Source organism: Neoarius graeffei, chromosome 20, assembly GCF_027579695.1.
Source record: "Neoarius graeffei isolate fNeoGra1 chromosome 20, fNeoGra1.pri, whole genome shotgun sequence".
Lineage (NCBI taxonomy): Eukaryota > Metazoa > Chordata > Actinopteri > Siluriformes > Ariidae > Neoarius > Neoarius graeffei.
In genome coordinates, this window is record NC_083588.1 from 1,286,712 (window position 1) to 1,300,924 (window position 14,213).

General features: G+C 42.7%; 1 protein-coding gene across 2 annotated transcripts in view; it reads right to left on the reverse strand.

The window, feature by feature from the left end:
- crybg2 (crystallin beta-gamma domain containing 2) overlaps positions 1-14,213 on the reverse strand; it is a 90,898-nt gene that overhangs the window by 21,047 nt on the left and 55,638 nt on the right. For both annotated transcript variants that reach the window (XM_060901078.1, XM_060901079.1), the window contains exons 4-5: positions 4,886-6,578; positions 19-66 (exon numbers count right to left, since the gene is read on the reverse strand). In XM_060901078.1, the coding sequence (XP_060757061.1) occupies positions 19-66; positions 4,886-6,578 (1,741 nt within the window). The remainder of the gene's footprint in view (positions 1-18; positions 67-4,885; positions 6,579-14,213) is intronic.

Genomic DNA, 14,213 nt, shown 5'->3' on the forward strand with positions numbered 1-14,213 from the left:
ATGTATGATTAAACTCACCTTCCCAGGTCGAGGGTTCAGTTTTCCGTGTTCTTTCTGTTTTGTGAGCTGCAGAAGGAAAAGTTTTAGAGACTTTACACACAAATACATCGACTGAGACATGACAAACATCATTTTCACATTGTGTAATGAGAGTTTTGTGTGTGTGTGTGTGTGTGTGGGGGGGGGGTTTCCCAAAAAAGAACCACTGTTTAATCATTTCATATCCGAATCAGTGAAAAGGCCGACATTAGCACGCTTAATCACGAAAATAAAAGAACCTAGCTTGCCTTAATACATCATTATGCTAACGGTGTGTTTTACGTATAATACAGTGCATGAGTACACCATGCACTGTGCATAAGCATTCACACCCCCTTCCCTACCCCTACACTTTTCCATATTATCTTCTGTTACAATTTGGACATGGAGTTTATTGGGATTTCTCACAGTGCTCCCAGCACCGTGCTTCACAGGAGGAATTTTCCATGTTCTCCATTTTGTGTTGCTGTTTTCACGTTTGCTGTGAGATTGAAATATAATTTTTGGAAAACTCCTCATAATGTTTTTAAAAAATGACCACATTTGTGGTCAGAGCTTAACATCAAAACACACACCGTATGACACAGTATACTTACATGACTAAAGACTGTGTGTGTGTGTGTGGGGGGGGGGGGGTTATTAATAAGGAGAAGCTGTATTTTATTGAACACTCAGCTCAAGAAAATACAGCAGTCATTTGATTACAGCAAGTTCCTGATCAAAAACTATATAAACCCAGATATTATGTGATCTCCGCATTACATGCTGGTAAAACTGGGTTCTTATAGCTCTCCTGAGAGACTGAAACAGACGCTGTGCAGGAATTCCACTGCCGTAAAATCACACTACAGCACGCTGGCTGATGGGCGCTGATAAAACGCTAATCCGGCGTTAAAATAAGATGCGTTTATTACGAATAGTGAGTAGACAAGACACTGTAAAAATGTCAACAACAAAAGAAAGAAAGAAGAAATCAGGTGTTCGCCAAAAAAATTAAACTGAATAAATAATCAAATAAATAATTTAAATAGGTAACTAGCAGTTGATTTTACTTGTACAACAAAGTGTTTCTGTATTAGAAAGGCTTCCAATGGTTTTCTTAGATAATAATCCTTATTTATCCACTCGAAGAACCCTTTTTCTAAGAGTATGCACTCCACAAAACTGTTGAAATTTGTAGAAATCTACAACAAAGTGTTTCGTGTCATTAAGAGCTCTGTGTGAAACCGTTTTGGAGGCTCAGCGTTCTTCAAGAAACCCTTCACAATTCCAATCGCACTTGTGTTGTTCCGAGCTGCGATGAAACGCTGAGACACGGTTTCATGCCTTTAACTAATTTCACTGATATTCAGAACAACAACAGACAGCTTTTCACATTTCCTCTTAATCTCAGGGCATGTTTTACTCATCATGTCAAACACATGGTGATTTTCTGATGACAGCAGGAGATTAAAAAATGAAGTTCTCTTGCAGGGCCAGAATGTTGGACTGCTAGAGAACAAGCACTCCTCCCTGAAGCGAAATACTCTGCCCTCAACAGCTTTGTGCTCGATTAGATTCTGCTTGACTGGCAAATGGCTTTGGATAAAAGCACCTGCCAAAGGAAGGAGTGTATTGTATATGATGAGTGGGAACTGATCTGATTCCCAGGATCACAAACAGCAGCAGCGCTTCATCAGTCCAGGTGGTGACTGCTGACTATGATTTGTTAAGGAACGACACACCAAACTTTCCATCCATCGTTCCCTCACCAGCTTCACTTTTTTCTCTCTCTCGAAGTTATTTAGACCAAAAAACCCACAGCGTGTTCCATCATGTTCCTGAGAAGCTGTAAAGAAGCGTAAACTCGTCTGTCCTTGAAAACCTAAAGTTACAGCTTCACCTCGGAGTGTTACAAAGCGCTGACACTGGAGACTCCTTCCAGAAATGTTCCAGAAACTTACAGTAAACTTCACATCAACATTAAATCGAGCTGTCACTATAGAACTTCACTGATTCCTGATAATCCATGATTATATATGTAGAACATGTGTTCTGTCAATATATTATGACATAAAGCTGTCTTTATGATAATTTGTTCAATCTCACGTGATCTGGAGCTGCATGGCTGTCAGAGTTTCTGTGAAAGAGAATTAATCACCTTCTGACCAATCAGAAGACCTGAGATTGAACAAATGATCATAAAGATAGCTTTATGTCATAATATGTTGATAGAACGCATGTTCCACACATATAATTATAGCTTATCAGTGAACTTTTAACATGCAGTGTGGAAGTGAACGGACGTGTTTCAAAGCCCGAGGGAAAGAACATGCTGAACTATACGCATACCTGTGTGCAATGATTTTTAATCATATTTAATCATTCCTCAACCTGTTCCTTCCATCAGTGTTTACTTAAATCACACCAAATTCTTGTTAATGACTGGGAGAGTCTGAACGCCATCTGATACACACCCTGGCTGAAATAATCACAATCACAGACTCTATGCTAAAATACAATTCTTAAAATTCCTCCTGTACAATCTACTCTCTCTAATCCTCGTGCTCTTTTATACAGATGTATGTAAAGTATTTATAAACACGGCACTATATGGAAATTCTTCAGAAACCTCCAGAGTCATGAGCGATTCTGTCAAACCAGTTCGAATTTCTGTGTTAGATAACATACACGCGAAATAAACCCGAAAACATGAAGTGCAATAACACGCACACACACAGCAGTTTGAAAATAAGTGAGACAAATGATGCATCTATGAATATGCATAACTATGCAAATCTGGAAACATCCCATAATCCTCCTGCCATCCTGAACTCCCTAATGTCACAAAAATGAGCTAAATTAGCTTGCTGGTTAACAACTTGCTTGTAAATTAGCCAACATGAGTAAGATTTCAGTCACAGAGGCTTAATTCACTTCCTCATTTTCTAATTGTTTAACAGCCAAAGTCCTATCAACATAGATTTCAATGTCGCCATGACAACCAATAAACCTGAAATTGCTAATATTAGCTGAAACACTGAGCTAGCTAACTAAATTAGCACACAGTTTCTTTTGGTCGAATGTTGCAGGCAGTTTTAATGACATCACAAACTGAGCTCATCCATAACCAGATCTCATCTCATCTCATTATCTGTATCGGCTTTATCCTGTTCTACAGGGTCGCAGGCGAGCTGGATCCTATCCCAGCTGACTACGGGCGAAAGGCGGGGTTCACCCTGGACAAGTCGCCAGGTCATCACAGGGCTGACACATAGACACAGACAACCATTCACACTCACATTCACACCTACGCTCAATTTAGAGTCACCAGTTAACCTAACCTGCATGTCTTTGGACTGTGGGGGAAACCGGAGCACCCGGAGGAAACCCACGCGGACACGGGGAGAACATGCAAACTCCACACAGAAAGGCCCTCACTGGCCCCGGGGCTCGAACCCAGGACCTTCTTGCTGTGAGGCGACAGCGCTAACCACTACACCACCGTGCCGCCCCGCCCCCAGATCAGTTTTATAAAAGTATTGAGAAGTTCACGACATTTGTGAGCAACTTTTTTAAATAATAAGTTAGCTGGTCAGATAGAAGTAATAGTAATATCATTACAAAAGCTTTTTTTGATTTCAAAGTAGTCTCATGATGAGATTCTTGCTTTGTATCTCTGTAAAGCACATTGAACTGCCACTGTGTACGAAATGCGCTATATAAATAAACTTGCCTTGCCTTGTAGAATGAGTAGTGCTCATGAATTTCTCAGGAATTCTCATGATGTTTGGGTGAAAATGACAAAAGTATAATCTTTTCTGTTGAAAAGTACCAAAGGAACAATTTCAGCCATTTAAAAACGGTACTTTTTTCTGGAATTTGTATCATTAGCCCACACCGACACGCAAAACCTGCGATTATTCAGAAGTACACATCGCTCTCGACCGGTCTCTATCAGATATCAGGGTTAATAAGCGTCACGGAGGAAGCGAACACATTCACCTGCTGCTGTTTGAAAGCAGTGTGAGATATTCCCAGCATAGGAGCAGGATAAGGAGATTTTAATCATGCCTCAAGCTGAGCACACCCAGCTGATAATGTTTGATAATGACATGCTAGAGCACAACATGAGAGTTTAAAAAAAAAAGTCAAGGATGTGCACTTAAAAACATTTACTCAAATAAAACACCAAAAACATGCCTGAATTTTCAGCAAGATCTATTCTGACCTGCTCTTTGGAGGTTTATATTTATTACATCTTCCCTGCTAGTTAAGCATCTATGCTAGCAAGAATTTACAGAAGTGTTGACATGCTAATCGAGAACAAATGCTCGAGTTGGCACCAAACTCTGCAAGCAGCTGAAGCACTCGATGCAGGTTTGTCCTGCTATTTGCTCAAATGATAATTTTTGTTTGACTTTCCAGTTGCTGAACTATAAACTCTAAAGCGAACAGGACTCGCGCTGTGAGAGACAGGATGACAGAAGAGCGAGTCCACTTTAGAAGAAAAGAAGAAATGTGAATAGTGCATGAGGCCTGTGGTAATGGATACGAGTCTCTGAGACTCCATTGTAATCCCTTTTCTCTGAGGTGTTCTTTTCCTCGGGACCTTTCACTGCCTGTGTTCTACAGTGTCACAGCAGCACCTTGTTTTGGAAAAAAGGAAAGTCCCAAAGCGTCTTTTCTTAAAATTTACAGTTAAGCAATACTCTGTGACTCAGGAACTGCAAACAAGCATTGCTCTGCTACCAAAAAGTCATTTAGTGTGACACTTTGCTACACCTTGTTCATATTTAAACTTTAAAAGACGTCACATCAGACACCAAAATTTGTCTTCCATTCCAGAATTTCAAAAACTACTTACATAGGCATCTGGGAACGCTTTGTACTTGATCAGCAGGTTCTTGTCTGGTCCAGGATCCTTGTTTCCGACGCCATTATGGACAGGTGAATCAACAGAAGACGTGCCGATGCTGAGGTTCTGCTGCAGGCTTAGAGGTTTAACCGATGACTCTGTTGAAAGGATGTGTAAGGGTGTGTTGTTGGAGGTCGGACTCTCAGTAGTGGGGCTGTGGATGACCAAAGGGCTCCTGCTGATCCTAGAATTCTCGATCAACCCTGGAAGGGAGCTTGGTTGTGATTTGAGGAAGGACAGCTCATAAGTGGTCCCTGTAGACCCTGGTGAGTCCAGTTCCTTGGATATCTTGCCGAGATAGTCGTGTCCAGAGTTAACCTCAGGCAATGAGGCTGCTCGGAAGAGAGACCGTTGAGCTGATGGTTTGCGGTTCTCTTCCGTCTGTTCAGAACGGTAACTGGAAAACAGCAGGCTGCGCTCCAGACGTGAGGTTCCCAAAATACCATTAACTTGAGATCCCTCATCCAGGTTGAGGTTTGGAAGTGAGTTCTTGGACATGACAATGCTGCTGAGAGCGGAAGCTCTTGCTGGTAAGAGAGGAGAGCGTCCCTGTGGATCCTGACCCTGCTGCTCCTTTAGCATGGTCATCATTGTCAGAGGAGAACGCATATCTTTTGAGGTGTTCCAGTTTAACCCCAGGTCCAGCGGCAGGACTTTCGGAGGTTCGGCAACTGCAGGAGAAGTCGGTGTGGAGATACTGGAAACCGCAAGAGGAGCAGGGCTGGTGGTGTCTTCAACAATGGGTGGCAGAGATGAGAAAGGCAGACTGGAGGTGTTGCGCAGGGGCCGGTGTCGAACAGGAGGTGCCATGCTTTTCAGTGTGTCCCTCAAGATTTCCATGTCATGTGGAGAGCTGACTATTGGGGTTTCCGGATCAGTGTCAGTGGGGGAAAGCTCCACAAGAGTTGCCTTGAAGATGCCGGAGAAGACGCCGTCCGTCTCCTCTGTGCTGTAATGAGAGCCTGCATTTGTTATTTCTCCGTCTCTTTTCACCTCACTCTCCTCTACAGGTTCAGCAAGCCCCGCCCAGCTCCTCCCACCTGTCTGGCTCTCACCACTCACCTGGACTTCGCTCCTTGCATTCCACCAGGCATTGTTACCATGACTACCAGCTGTGTCCAAGGAGACAGCTGAAGGGAGGGTTTTCTGCTCATGCTCAAAAGAGAAGGAGAGGGAGGGGTGCGCGGTCGGTTCATACTCAGAGCCGCTGGAGTGTGAAGAGTACAGGTGTGTGCTACCTGACACCTCAGACTCCGATCTGTCTGTAAAATAAGATCTTGATTCTCCTTCAAAAACATGGTACTCATCGTGCCTCGGCTTCCAATCGCTGCCCGTCTCGAGTCTGGTTCCACTGTCCAGGGTGTCATTTCTAACCCTGTGATCCAATTCATTCACATGACGTCTAAAAAATACGGAGGTGTTTGTGGTGCTGCTGCTGTTGTTCACCAGGGACACCTTGTGCACTTTTTTGCCGTCTTCTTGTCCTTGCTGAGACACTTTGGGCTTCAGTGTTAATGTGGTGCTCAGCACCCCAACATGAGAAACACTCATGTCTGTATCTGCTTGAGGACAAGTTTCTACGGGAATCTCGGCGTCAGACTCTGCGATTACTGTGCTGAGAGGAGAAGTGGCATGAGGGAACCTAGAGCAGGAGGAGAATGGACAAACAGAAGGAGAAAGACATTAATACTGGCAAAGCAGAAAACAAACAATTCAAAACACATCGTTCTGAGAATCAGACCATACACACCATGGTGTTCAAAATGCTTCTGTTTTGCATTCTTCTTTTTGGTTTTTGTTTATTTATTACAATTTGAATGAAAAGTAGAATCTTCTACATGCACTTCAGAATTTCTTAGTATTTCATCCAAAACTGTCTTTTTTTTTTCTTCTCGAGTGCACTCGAGATGGCACGGACTCTGCAAGTTTGGCCAAAACCTGTTGATCCACATCGGCTAAAATTCCCAGGAGTTTTCTCTGAACACATGCTTGAGATAAGACGAGGAAATTCTAACCTTCATTTGAACAGTGACCTAAAAATAGTGCCGTGTCAAAACAGTTTCAAAAATCCACATCTTTCTCTTTATTTCCAGATTAAAATGAGAAAATAAAAATTAAATAATAATAATAACAATAATAATAATAATCCCAGGTTTTTACTGTGGTCTCACATGTTTGGACCCAACAGGATGTGTTTCTGAAATGGAATACAGGTAGTTGTCGACTTACGACCGATCGACTTTACGACTGTCTGGCTATGACTGGCAAGTGCTTCCCAGCTGAGCTAGCTGAGCGTATGACAGTTTCCGCCCCAGCTCCCAGCAGCGCCTCTCGCCGCGTACAACAGTTTCCGCCCCAGCTCCAGGCACATGCGCAGTCTCTCTCGCGCACTCCGTCATACAGTTTCCGCCCCAGATCCTGGTTTATGAAACGAGCAAATCCTCCCGCCAGCCCGAGCGCTGCAACAGCTGATGATGACGTAGCCGACCCACAGCCAAGCACCAGTGATGCCAGCGGTCACTAAGTTTTGTATTTTGCTATGTTTTACATTTGTATTTTGGTATGTTTCAAACTAAAATGTTTTCTATTTTTCACACCTGTATTTCGTATTTTTTGTTTTGCACATATTAAATGAATTGTACTGTACGCAGTGTAGTATGCAGTGTTTGACTTAAACCAAATAATGAGCCAAGGTAATGAAATAAGAAAATGTTAATAAAATAAGACTTTAAGATGATTACAATATCATTACACATCACAATATACTTACGTTCGTTTAACATAGGCCGACTTACGACCAGATCGGTTTACGACCGGTCAGTCGCAACCAAACACAGTCGTAAGTCGACGACTACCTGTATATGGATTGAAATTCATGAACATTAAAGTATAAAAGGTGTTTTGCATTTTAATTCCAGTAATTTAGTTTGGACAGAGGGAGCAGGGTTTGATGAGTTTCCTGCTCAAGCATGCCTTGATGAGTTTCCTGCTCGAGCATGCCTGACTTAATGATCGATTAAAAGTTCGTGTTTTGTAGATGTGTTCGAACAGGATGATCACCATTTCAGGTTTGAATTTCCTGGAATATTTTAGAACATTTCCAAAATGCTTATTTGTGCTTGCTTGGCATGACACATACACAGCATTTTTTTAATTGTACACAACGCTCATAAAAAGTCAACCGAGTCATCATCATGAACAGGATTAACTTCTCAAGGTCATACATTTGCCCCATTTGTGTTTGTACGCTATTAACCCGTGAGGTACACTGAATGCAATTAACATTTTGACCCAAACCGGTTCATGCTCTTCTGCATGAATGCAATGTGAAGAGGTTTTATAAGACTTGGTATAATTTTAGAACAAAGTGCACAGAAAGCTGAGCTGATCGAGGTGACAGCAGGTGGAAGTTTCAATCTGTTGTTTCTGAAGTTTGTGACCTCGCTGACTATTACACGCCTTGCTCTTGGAGTGATCTTTGTTGGTCGACCACTCCTGGGGAGGGTAACAATGGTCTTGAATTTCCTCCATTTGTACACAATCTGTCTGACTGTGGATTGGTGGAGTCCAAACTCTTTAGAGATGGTTTTGTAACCTTTTCCAGCCTGATGAGCATCAACAACGCTTTTTCTGAGGTCCTCAGAAATCTCCTTTGTTTGTGCCATGATACACTTCCACAAACATGTGTTGTGAAGATCAGACTTTGATAGATCCCTGTTCTTTAAATAAAACAGGGTGCCCACTCACACCTGATTGTCATCCCATTGATTGAAAACACCTGACTCTAATTTCACCTTCAAATTAACTGCTAATCCTAGAGGTTCACATACTTTTGCCACTCACAGATATGTAATATTGGATCATTTTCCTCAATAAATAAATGACCAAGTATAATATTTTTGTCTCATTTGTTTAACTGGGTTCTCTTTATCTACTTTTAGGACTTGTGTGAAAATCTGATGATGTTTTAGGTCATATTTATGCAGAAATATAGAAAATTCTAAAGGGTTCACAAACTTTCAAGCACCACTGTATATCAATGAGGAATAGAACACATGCTCGAGTGAAATGAGACATTATCATCATTTTTTAATTCCATTCATGATTCACACGCCATGTGATGTTTAGTTAAAGCATTCACTCTTTAGGTATATAGAAATGCATGATTTAAAAAAAATTGTGTATTTAAAAACATACGGCTTTAACAGGATATGTGAATTTTTAAAAAAGCATTTACTAGTGAATTTGTTTAGCATTAATAAAGCAGGACTTGTCCAGGGTGAACCCCGCCTTTCGCCTGTAGTCAGCTGGGATAGGATCCAGCTCGCCTGCGACCCTGTAGAACAGGATAAAGCGGCTACAGATAATGAGACGAGATGAGATTAATAAAGCAGTAAATTGTATTTATTTATTTATCAATTTATTGATTTGTGTGTTTAGTTTATGGAGTCACTTCACATAATATGCAACACAAAGTAACAAACTTTAAATAATTTTATTTGAAATCACTAGAATCTTAATTTTTTATTTATTCACTTTAGCAAAAACAAAAGGAATTTGTTGTTGTTGTTGTTGTATACAGTGTGTTTACTGATGTGTTCCACACAAAGAGCTCCGGGTTTTAAAATGAAGTCCAAACGAACTCTTCAAAAATGGCTCATGCGCGCCCTCTCGTGGGCAGAAAAATGATTACAACCCACGAGAATGAAATTCTACAAATTTTCTGGCAGAGAGCTGATGTTTTCATGATCAAACATATTCAGTAAATTTATAGACTTGACTTTTGATCTTTTTCTCATCTTCCTCATGTCCTGCCTGATCATTGTCTCAAAAATCTTCTTTCTTCTTCTTTTGGCTGCTCCCGATTAGGGGTCACCACAGCGGATCTTTCGTCTCCATTGCTCCCTGTCTTCTGCATTCTTCTCTACCACACCTGCCACTTTCATGTTCTCTCTCACCACATCCATGTATCTCCTCTTTCGCCTTCCTCATTTTCGTTTGCCTGGCAGCTCCATCCTCAACATTCTCCTTCCCACATGCTCTGCAGCAGTGGCGGCTCCTGAATTTTTTTTCAGGGGGGGCAATTTCCCCCCGTTATGTCTACACGGACCGTAAATGTCCACAGGACTGAAGTAAATTGACCTAGGTAGCAAATCAATTGGCCGAACTTGTTTTTGCCTGGTAAATTCAGATATCAATATAGACAATATCTCTTCTCTCCACTAGGTGGCAACACTAAACAAGTTAAAGGTGGCAAACTAAGGTAGCCTAGTAAACTAGACCCACCCGCCTAGCGGCCAAAAATATTTTTGCCTACGAGTGGCAAATATTCACATTTAGTCTGGCTTGCCAGGCTAAAACTAAGGAAGATTCATTGTGAAGCCTTCAAAGCAAAACATTTGGCATCACAATCAATTAATATTACATTATTCATTTATTTTCTCATATTATTCCAGTATTCTATAATAAGTAGACACAAATTCTTAATTATAAACATATTCTAATTTCTTCATTCTAAAGAATGCAATTAAAGTGGCAGGATATAAATCCAAAACAAGTGTTTATTTAAGTTTTGAAAAAGATGAAGAAAAGCATAACCATCAAACAAACATGTGCAGCTTAATTATGTGGTTTTTTTTATATGGAATTGCACCATTTTAACAACAAATAATAATTCTAAATAAATTCTGCAGTTTTTTTCCCAAGAATTCGTCCAGAAAACCATGCCTTAAAAGGAAATTTAAAGTATTACAAGCATGTCAATGAACACAAAAGGCTTTAGTTATTTAGCTATATACACACAAGGTTACACAAGGTTTTGTAGTCAGTACAACTTGGCTTAACAAGTTGGAAAAAAGGTAAGGTGCTGCTGGCTCCAATGAACACATACTGTACAATATATAAAAACTGAAAATATGCTTAATTTACACCAAGTCAGAGAGAACTTGAGGCTACTGAAATATTCCAAGCATGGCAATGTTAAACTGCCATTGGTAAAACACACACACACACACACAAAAAAAAAAAAAAAACAACTTTTGCCTAGTAAATTCAAATATCAGATATCACTGTACCGTCTGCTGTGCTACTTCCAGGGTGGAAGAGAACGCAAGGGTAGCAAAAAAGAGCTACATCACAGCCAGCTAGCCAAGTTTTCCGGTGGTACCAGTTCTTGTTAAAACCTCTTGAGTAGGTCTTCTCCCCCTTCGTAGACACTTGCTTGATGTTTAAATTCAGTCTAGGAGGTCCTAGCTGTTTGATTGCCGTTTTCTCCTCATTGGTACGACGACTAAAGGGAACTTCTTTCAGAGACGCTATCGTATTGTTGCACTCAACACTTGCCATCTTCTTCATAGAATGTTCACACATTTCCTGAGCAAGTTGCGTTTTCCAGCCCAAAATTATGTTCAAAACCCGCCAAAATGCACTTAAAACCAATCTGGCAACACTTGCGTGGTGCAACAGGCGTATGTCGTAAGCACGCTGCTTGTGCGAGCACATAAAACCTAATAGAAAATGCATTGGGAGCATGATTTTCGAAAAAAACGTATGTACCATTAGTGTCAATGGGAGATTTTGGGGCAAATCTGAACCTGACAGAAATTGCCCCAAAAGGGCGTGGCTACACCAGGCGCGACCTTAGCCTGATTGGACAATGACATTATTGTTGGTAGTAGGAGTAGATAAAAAAAAACCCTCCCTCCCTGTTTGGGAGTGCGTCGCCCAAATCGCCCCTATTAACGAGCCGCCAGTGCTCTGCAGCTCTTCTCAGGATGTGCCCATACTGTAAAGATTTCGCTTGTTGCATGAGTCAATGATCACACAAGGTTTACCATGACTGTAGTTTAATCCAACTGAGAACACGGCTGGCGCCAGATACATATAACATAATACTAAAGCTGGGGAGAAGAGCATTCTGATTGGGCCACGTGATACAAGTACAGTGGCCAGTGGTAGACAAACAATGCAGAGAATCATTTACCAAATGATCTACATCCCTTCTTCATCTCATTATCTCTAGCCGCTTTATCCTGTTCTACAGGGTCGCAGGCAAGCTGGAGCCTATCCCAGCTGACTATGGGCGAAAGGCGGGGTTCACCCTGGACAAGTCGCCAGGTCATCACAGGGCTGACACATAGACACAGACAACCATTCACACTCACATTCACACCTACGCTCAATTTAGAGTCACCAGTTAACCTAACCTGCATGTCTTTGGACTGTGGGGGAAACCGGAGCATCCGGAGGAAACCCACGCGGACACGGGGAGAACATGCAAACTCCACACAGAAAGGCCCTCGCCGGCCACGGGGCTCGAACCCGGACCTTCTTGCTGTGAGACGACAGCGCTAACCACTACACCACCGTGCCGCCCCACATCCCTTCTTTTTAGCCAATAATAAAAAAAAAAACTTGATGAGCTCATCAAAACAGAATGTCCCTTTTTGTTTTCTTGGCATTACTTTGAACTGATCCAGGATTGATCCTTGACACCATTTAACTAGATATAACAACTTAAACTTCAGTTTTAACTTAACTTAATGTGCATGCCCTTATTGACTAGTAGTGTATATAGCCAGCAGACATCATAACCTATTGAAATTCAACAATGCTGTCAGAATCATATTGGGCATTACACAAAATACTGAAATCACACTGAACATGACAAATGTTTTTTTTTCACAGCTTTTCTTCTTTTTTTTTAACAGGTAAGTGTCTTTTTTCACATATATTTTGGGTTTGGCTTGCAAGTGCGACCTGAATGTGTAGTATATGATCCGCCGTTCTGGATGGGGACCTATGCAGGTAAGTTGGGAATGGGAGAGGGTGGGGGTGGTGGGCTTGTGGTGTTGGGCTCTGGTGTGTGTTGTGTGTGCGTCGTGCCTCCCACAGGAGGAGAGCTGGCATCCTGCCACTCTGGGTCGTAGGGCTGGAACCGAGGCGGTGGAGGCTCTGCCACAGGGAGGATGTGGCGGCGGTTTCTCCTGTAGGTCTTGCCGTTGGCCTGGATGATGTAGGACCGTGGCTCCCTGCTCACCTCTGTCAGAGTGCCAAGTTTGTCGTAGCCCTTTTCTGTTTGCATGTGGACGACTTGCCCCTCCTGTAAAGGCTGTAATGGGTGGCTTAACTTGTCATAGTGACGTTTCACTGTTAGCCTTTTGTTGAGGAGCTGGTCATGAATTTGCCTGGCGTGCCTTGCAGCAGGCTGCAACAATTTGCTGCTCACCGGAATGTCAGCGCGAGTCTGTCTGGACATGAGACGTTCAGCAGGGGAGCCCAGTGTCATGTCGCGGGGGATATTCCTCAGGTTCAGCAGGTTGAGGAAAACATCAGTCCCATCTCTGTGTGATTTCTCCATGAGCTGTTTGGCACTGTGTACAGCCCTTTCAGCAAGCCCATTTGATTGTGGGAACTCCAGGCTGCTTGTGGAGTGAGTAAAGTCCCATTGTTTGGCAAACTCCTGAAACTGCTGACTTGTGTATTGTCTACCATTGTCAGTGAAGAGTGTGTGTGGCACACCATGGACAGAGAAATGTCTCTTTAGCTTCGAGATGACTGCTGTTGATGTCATATCGCGGAGAAGGTCAACCTCGAACCAGCCCGAGTAGGAGTCAACAAGGACTTGGTAATGTTTCCCATGCCAATCAAAAATGTCGGCAGCTACTGTAGACCATGGGAGGTCTGGAACCGGGTGGAGCTTGAGTGGTTCTTTCTGCTGATGTGCTTTGGTGCTATTGCACACTGCGCATGAGAGCAGCTCCTCTGTTATGTCCTTTGACATTTCCGGCCAGAAGATGACACTTCTGGCTCTGTGCTTAGTCGCGTCGATACCCGGGTGACCTTTGTGGACAATGCTGATGTATTCCCTGTGCAGGGAACGGGGGATGACTGCTTTGTGGTCTTTCATGATGACGCCATGGTCCACGCTGAGCTCATCCCTGTAAGGAAAGAAGGACGCAATGGCAGCCTGGAGCTGGCCTTCTCTGGAAGGCCACCCTCTGTGAATGACTGAGCTGAGGGCTTGTAGCACGTCATCCTGTGCTGTGTGCTTCTTCAGTTCCTCCAGACGGGCCGTGGAGATACATCCCACAGTCATGACCTCAAAGTCTGTGGTCTCGGATTGGCTCTGTGAAGTCTTTGAGCATGGAGCTCTGGAAAGAGTATCCGCAAGATACATGTGTTTGCCCTTTTTGTAGACCAGGCTGATGTCGTAGCTCTGCAGGCATAGTAGCATCCTCTGGAGACAGGCAGGGGCGACGTGGATGGGCTTCTTCAT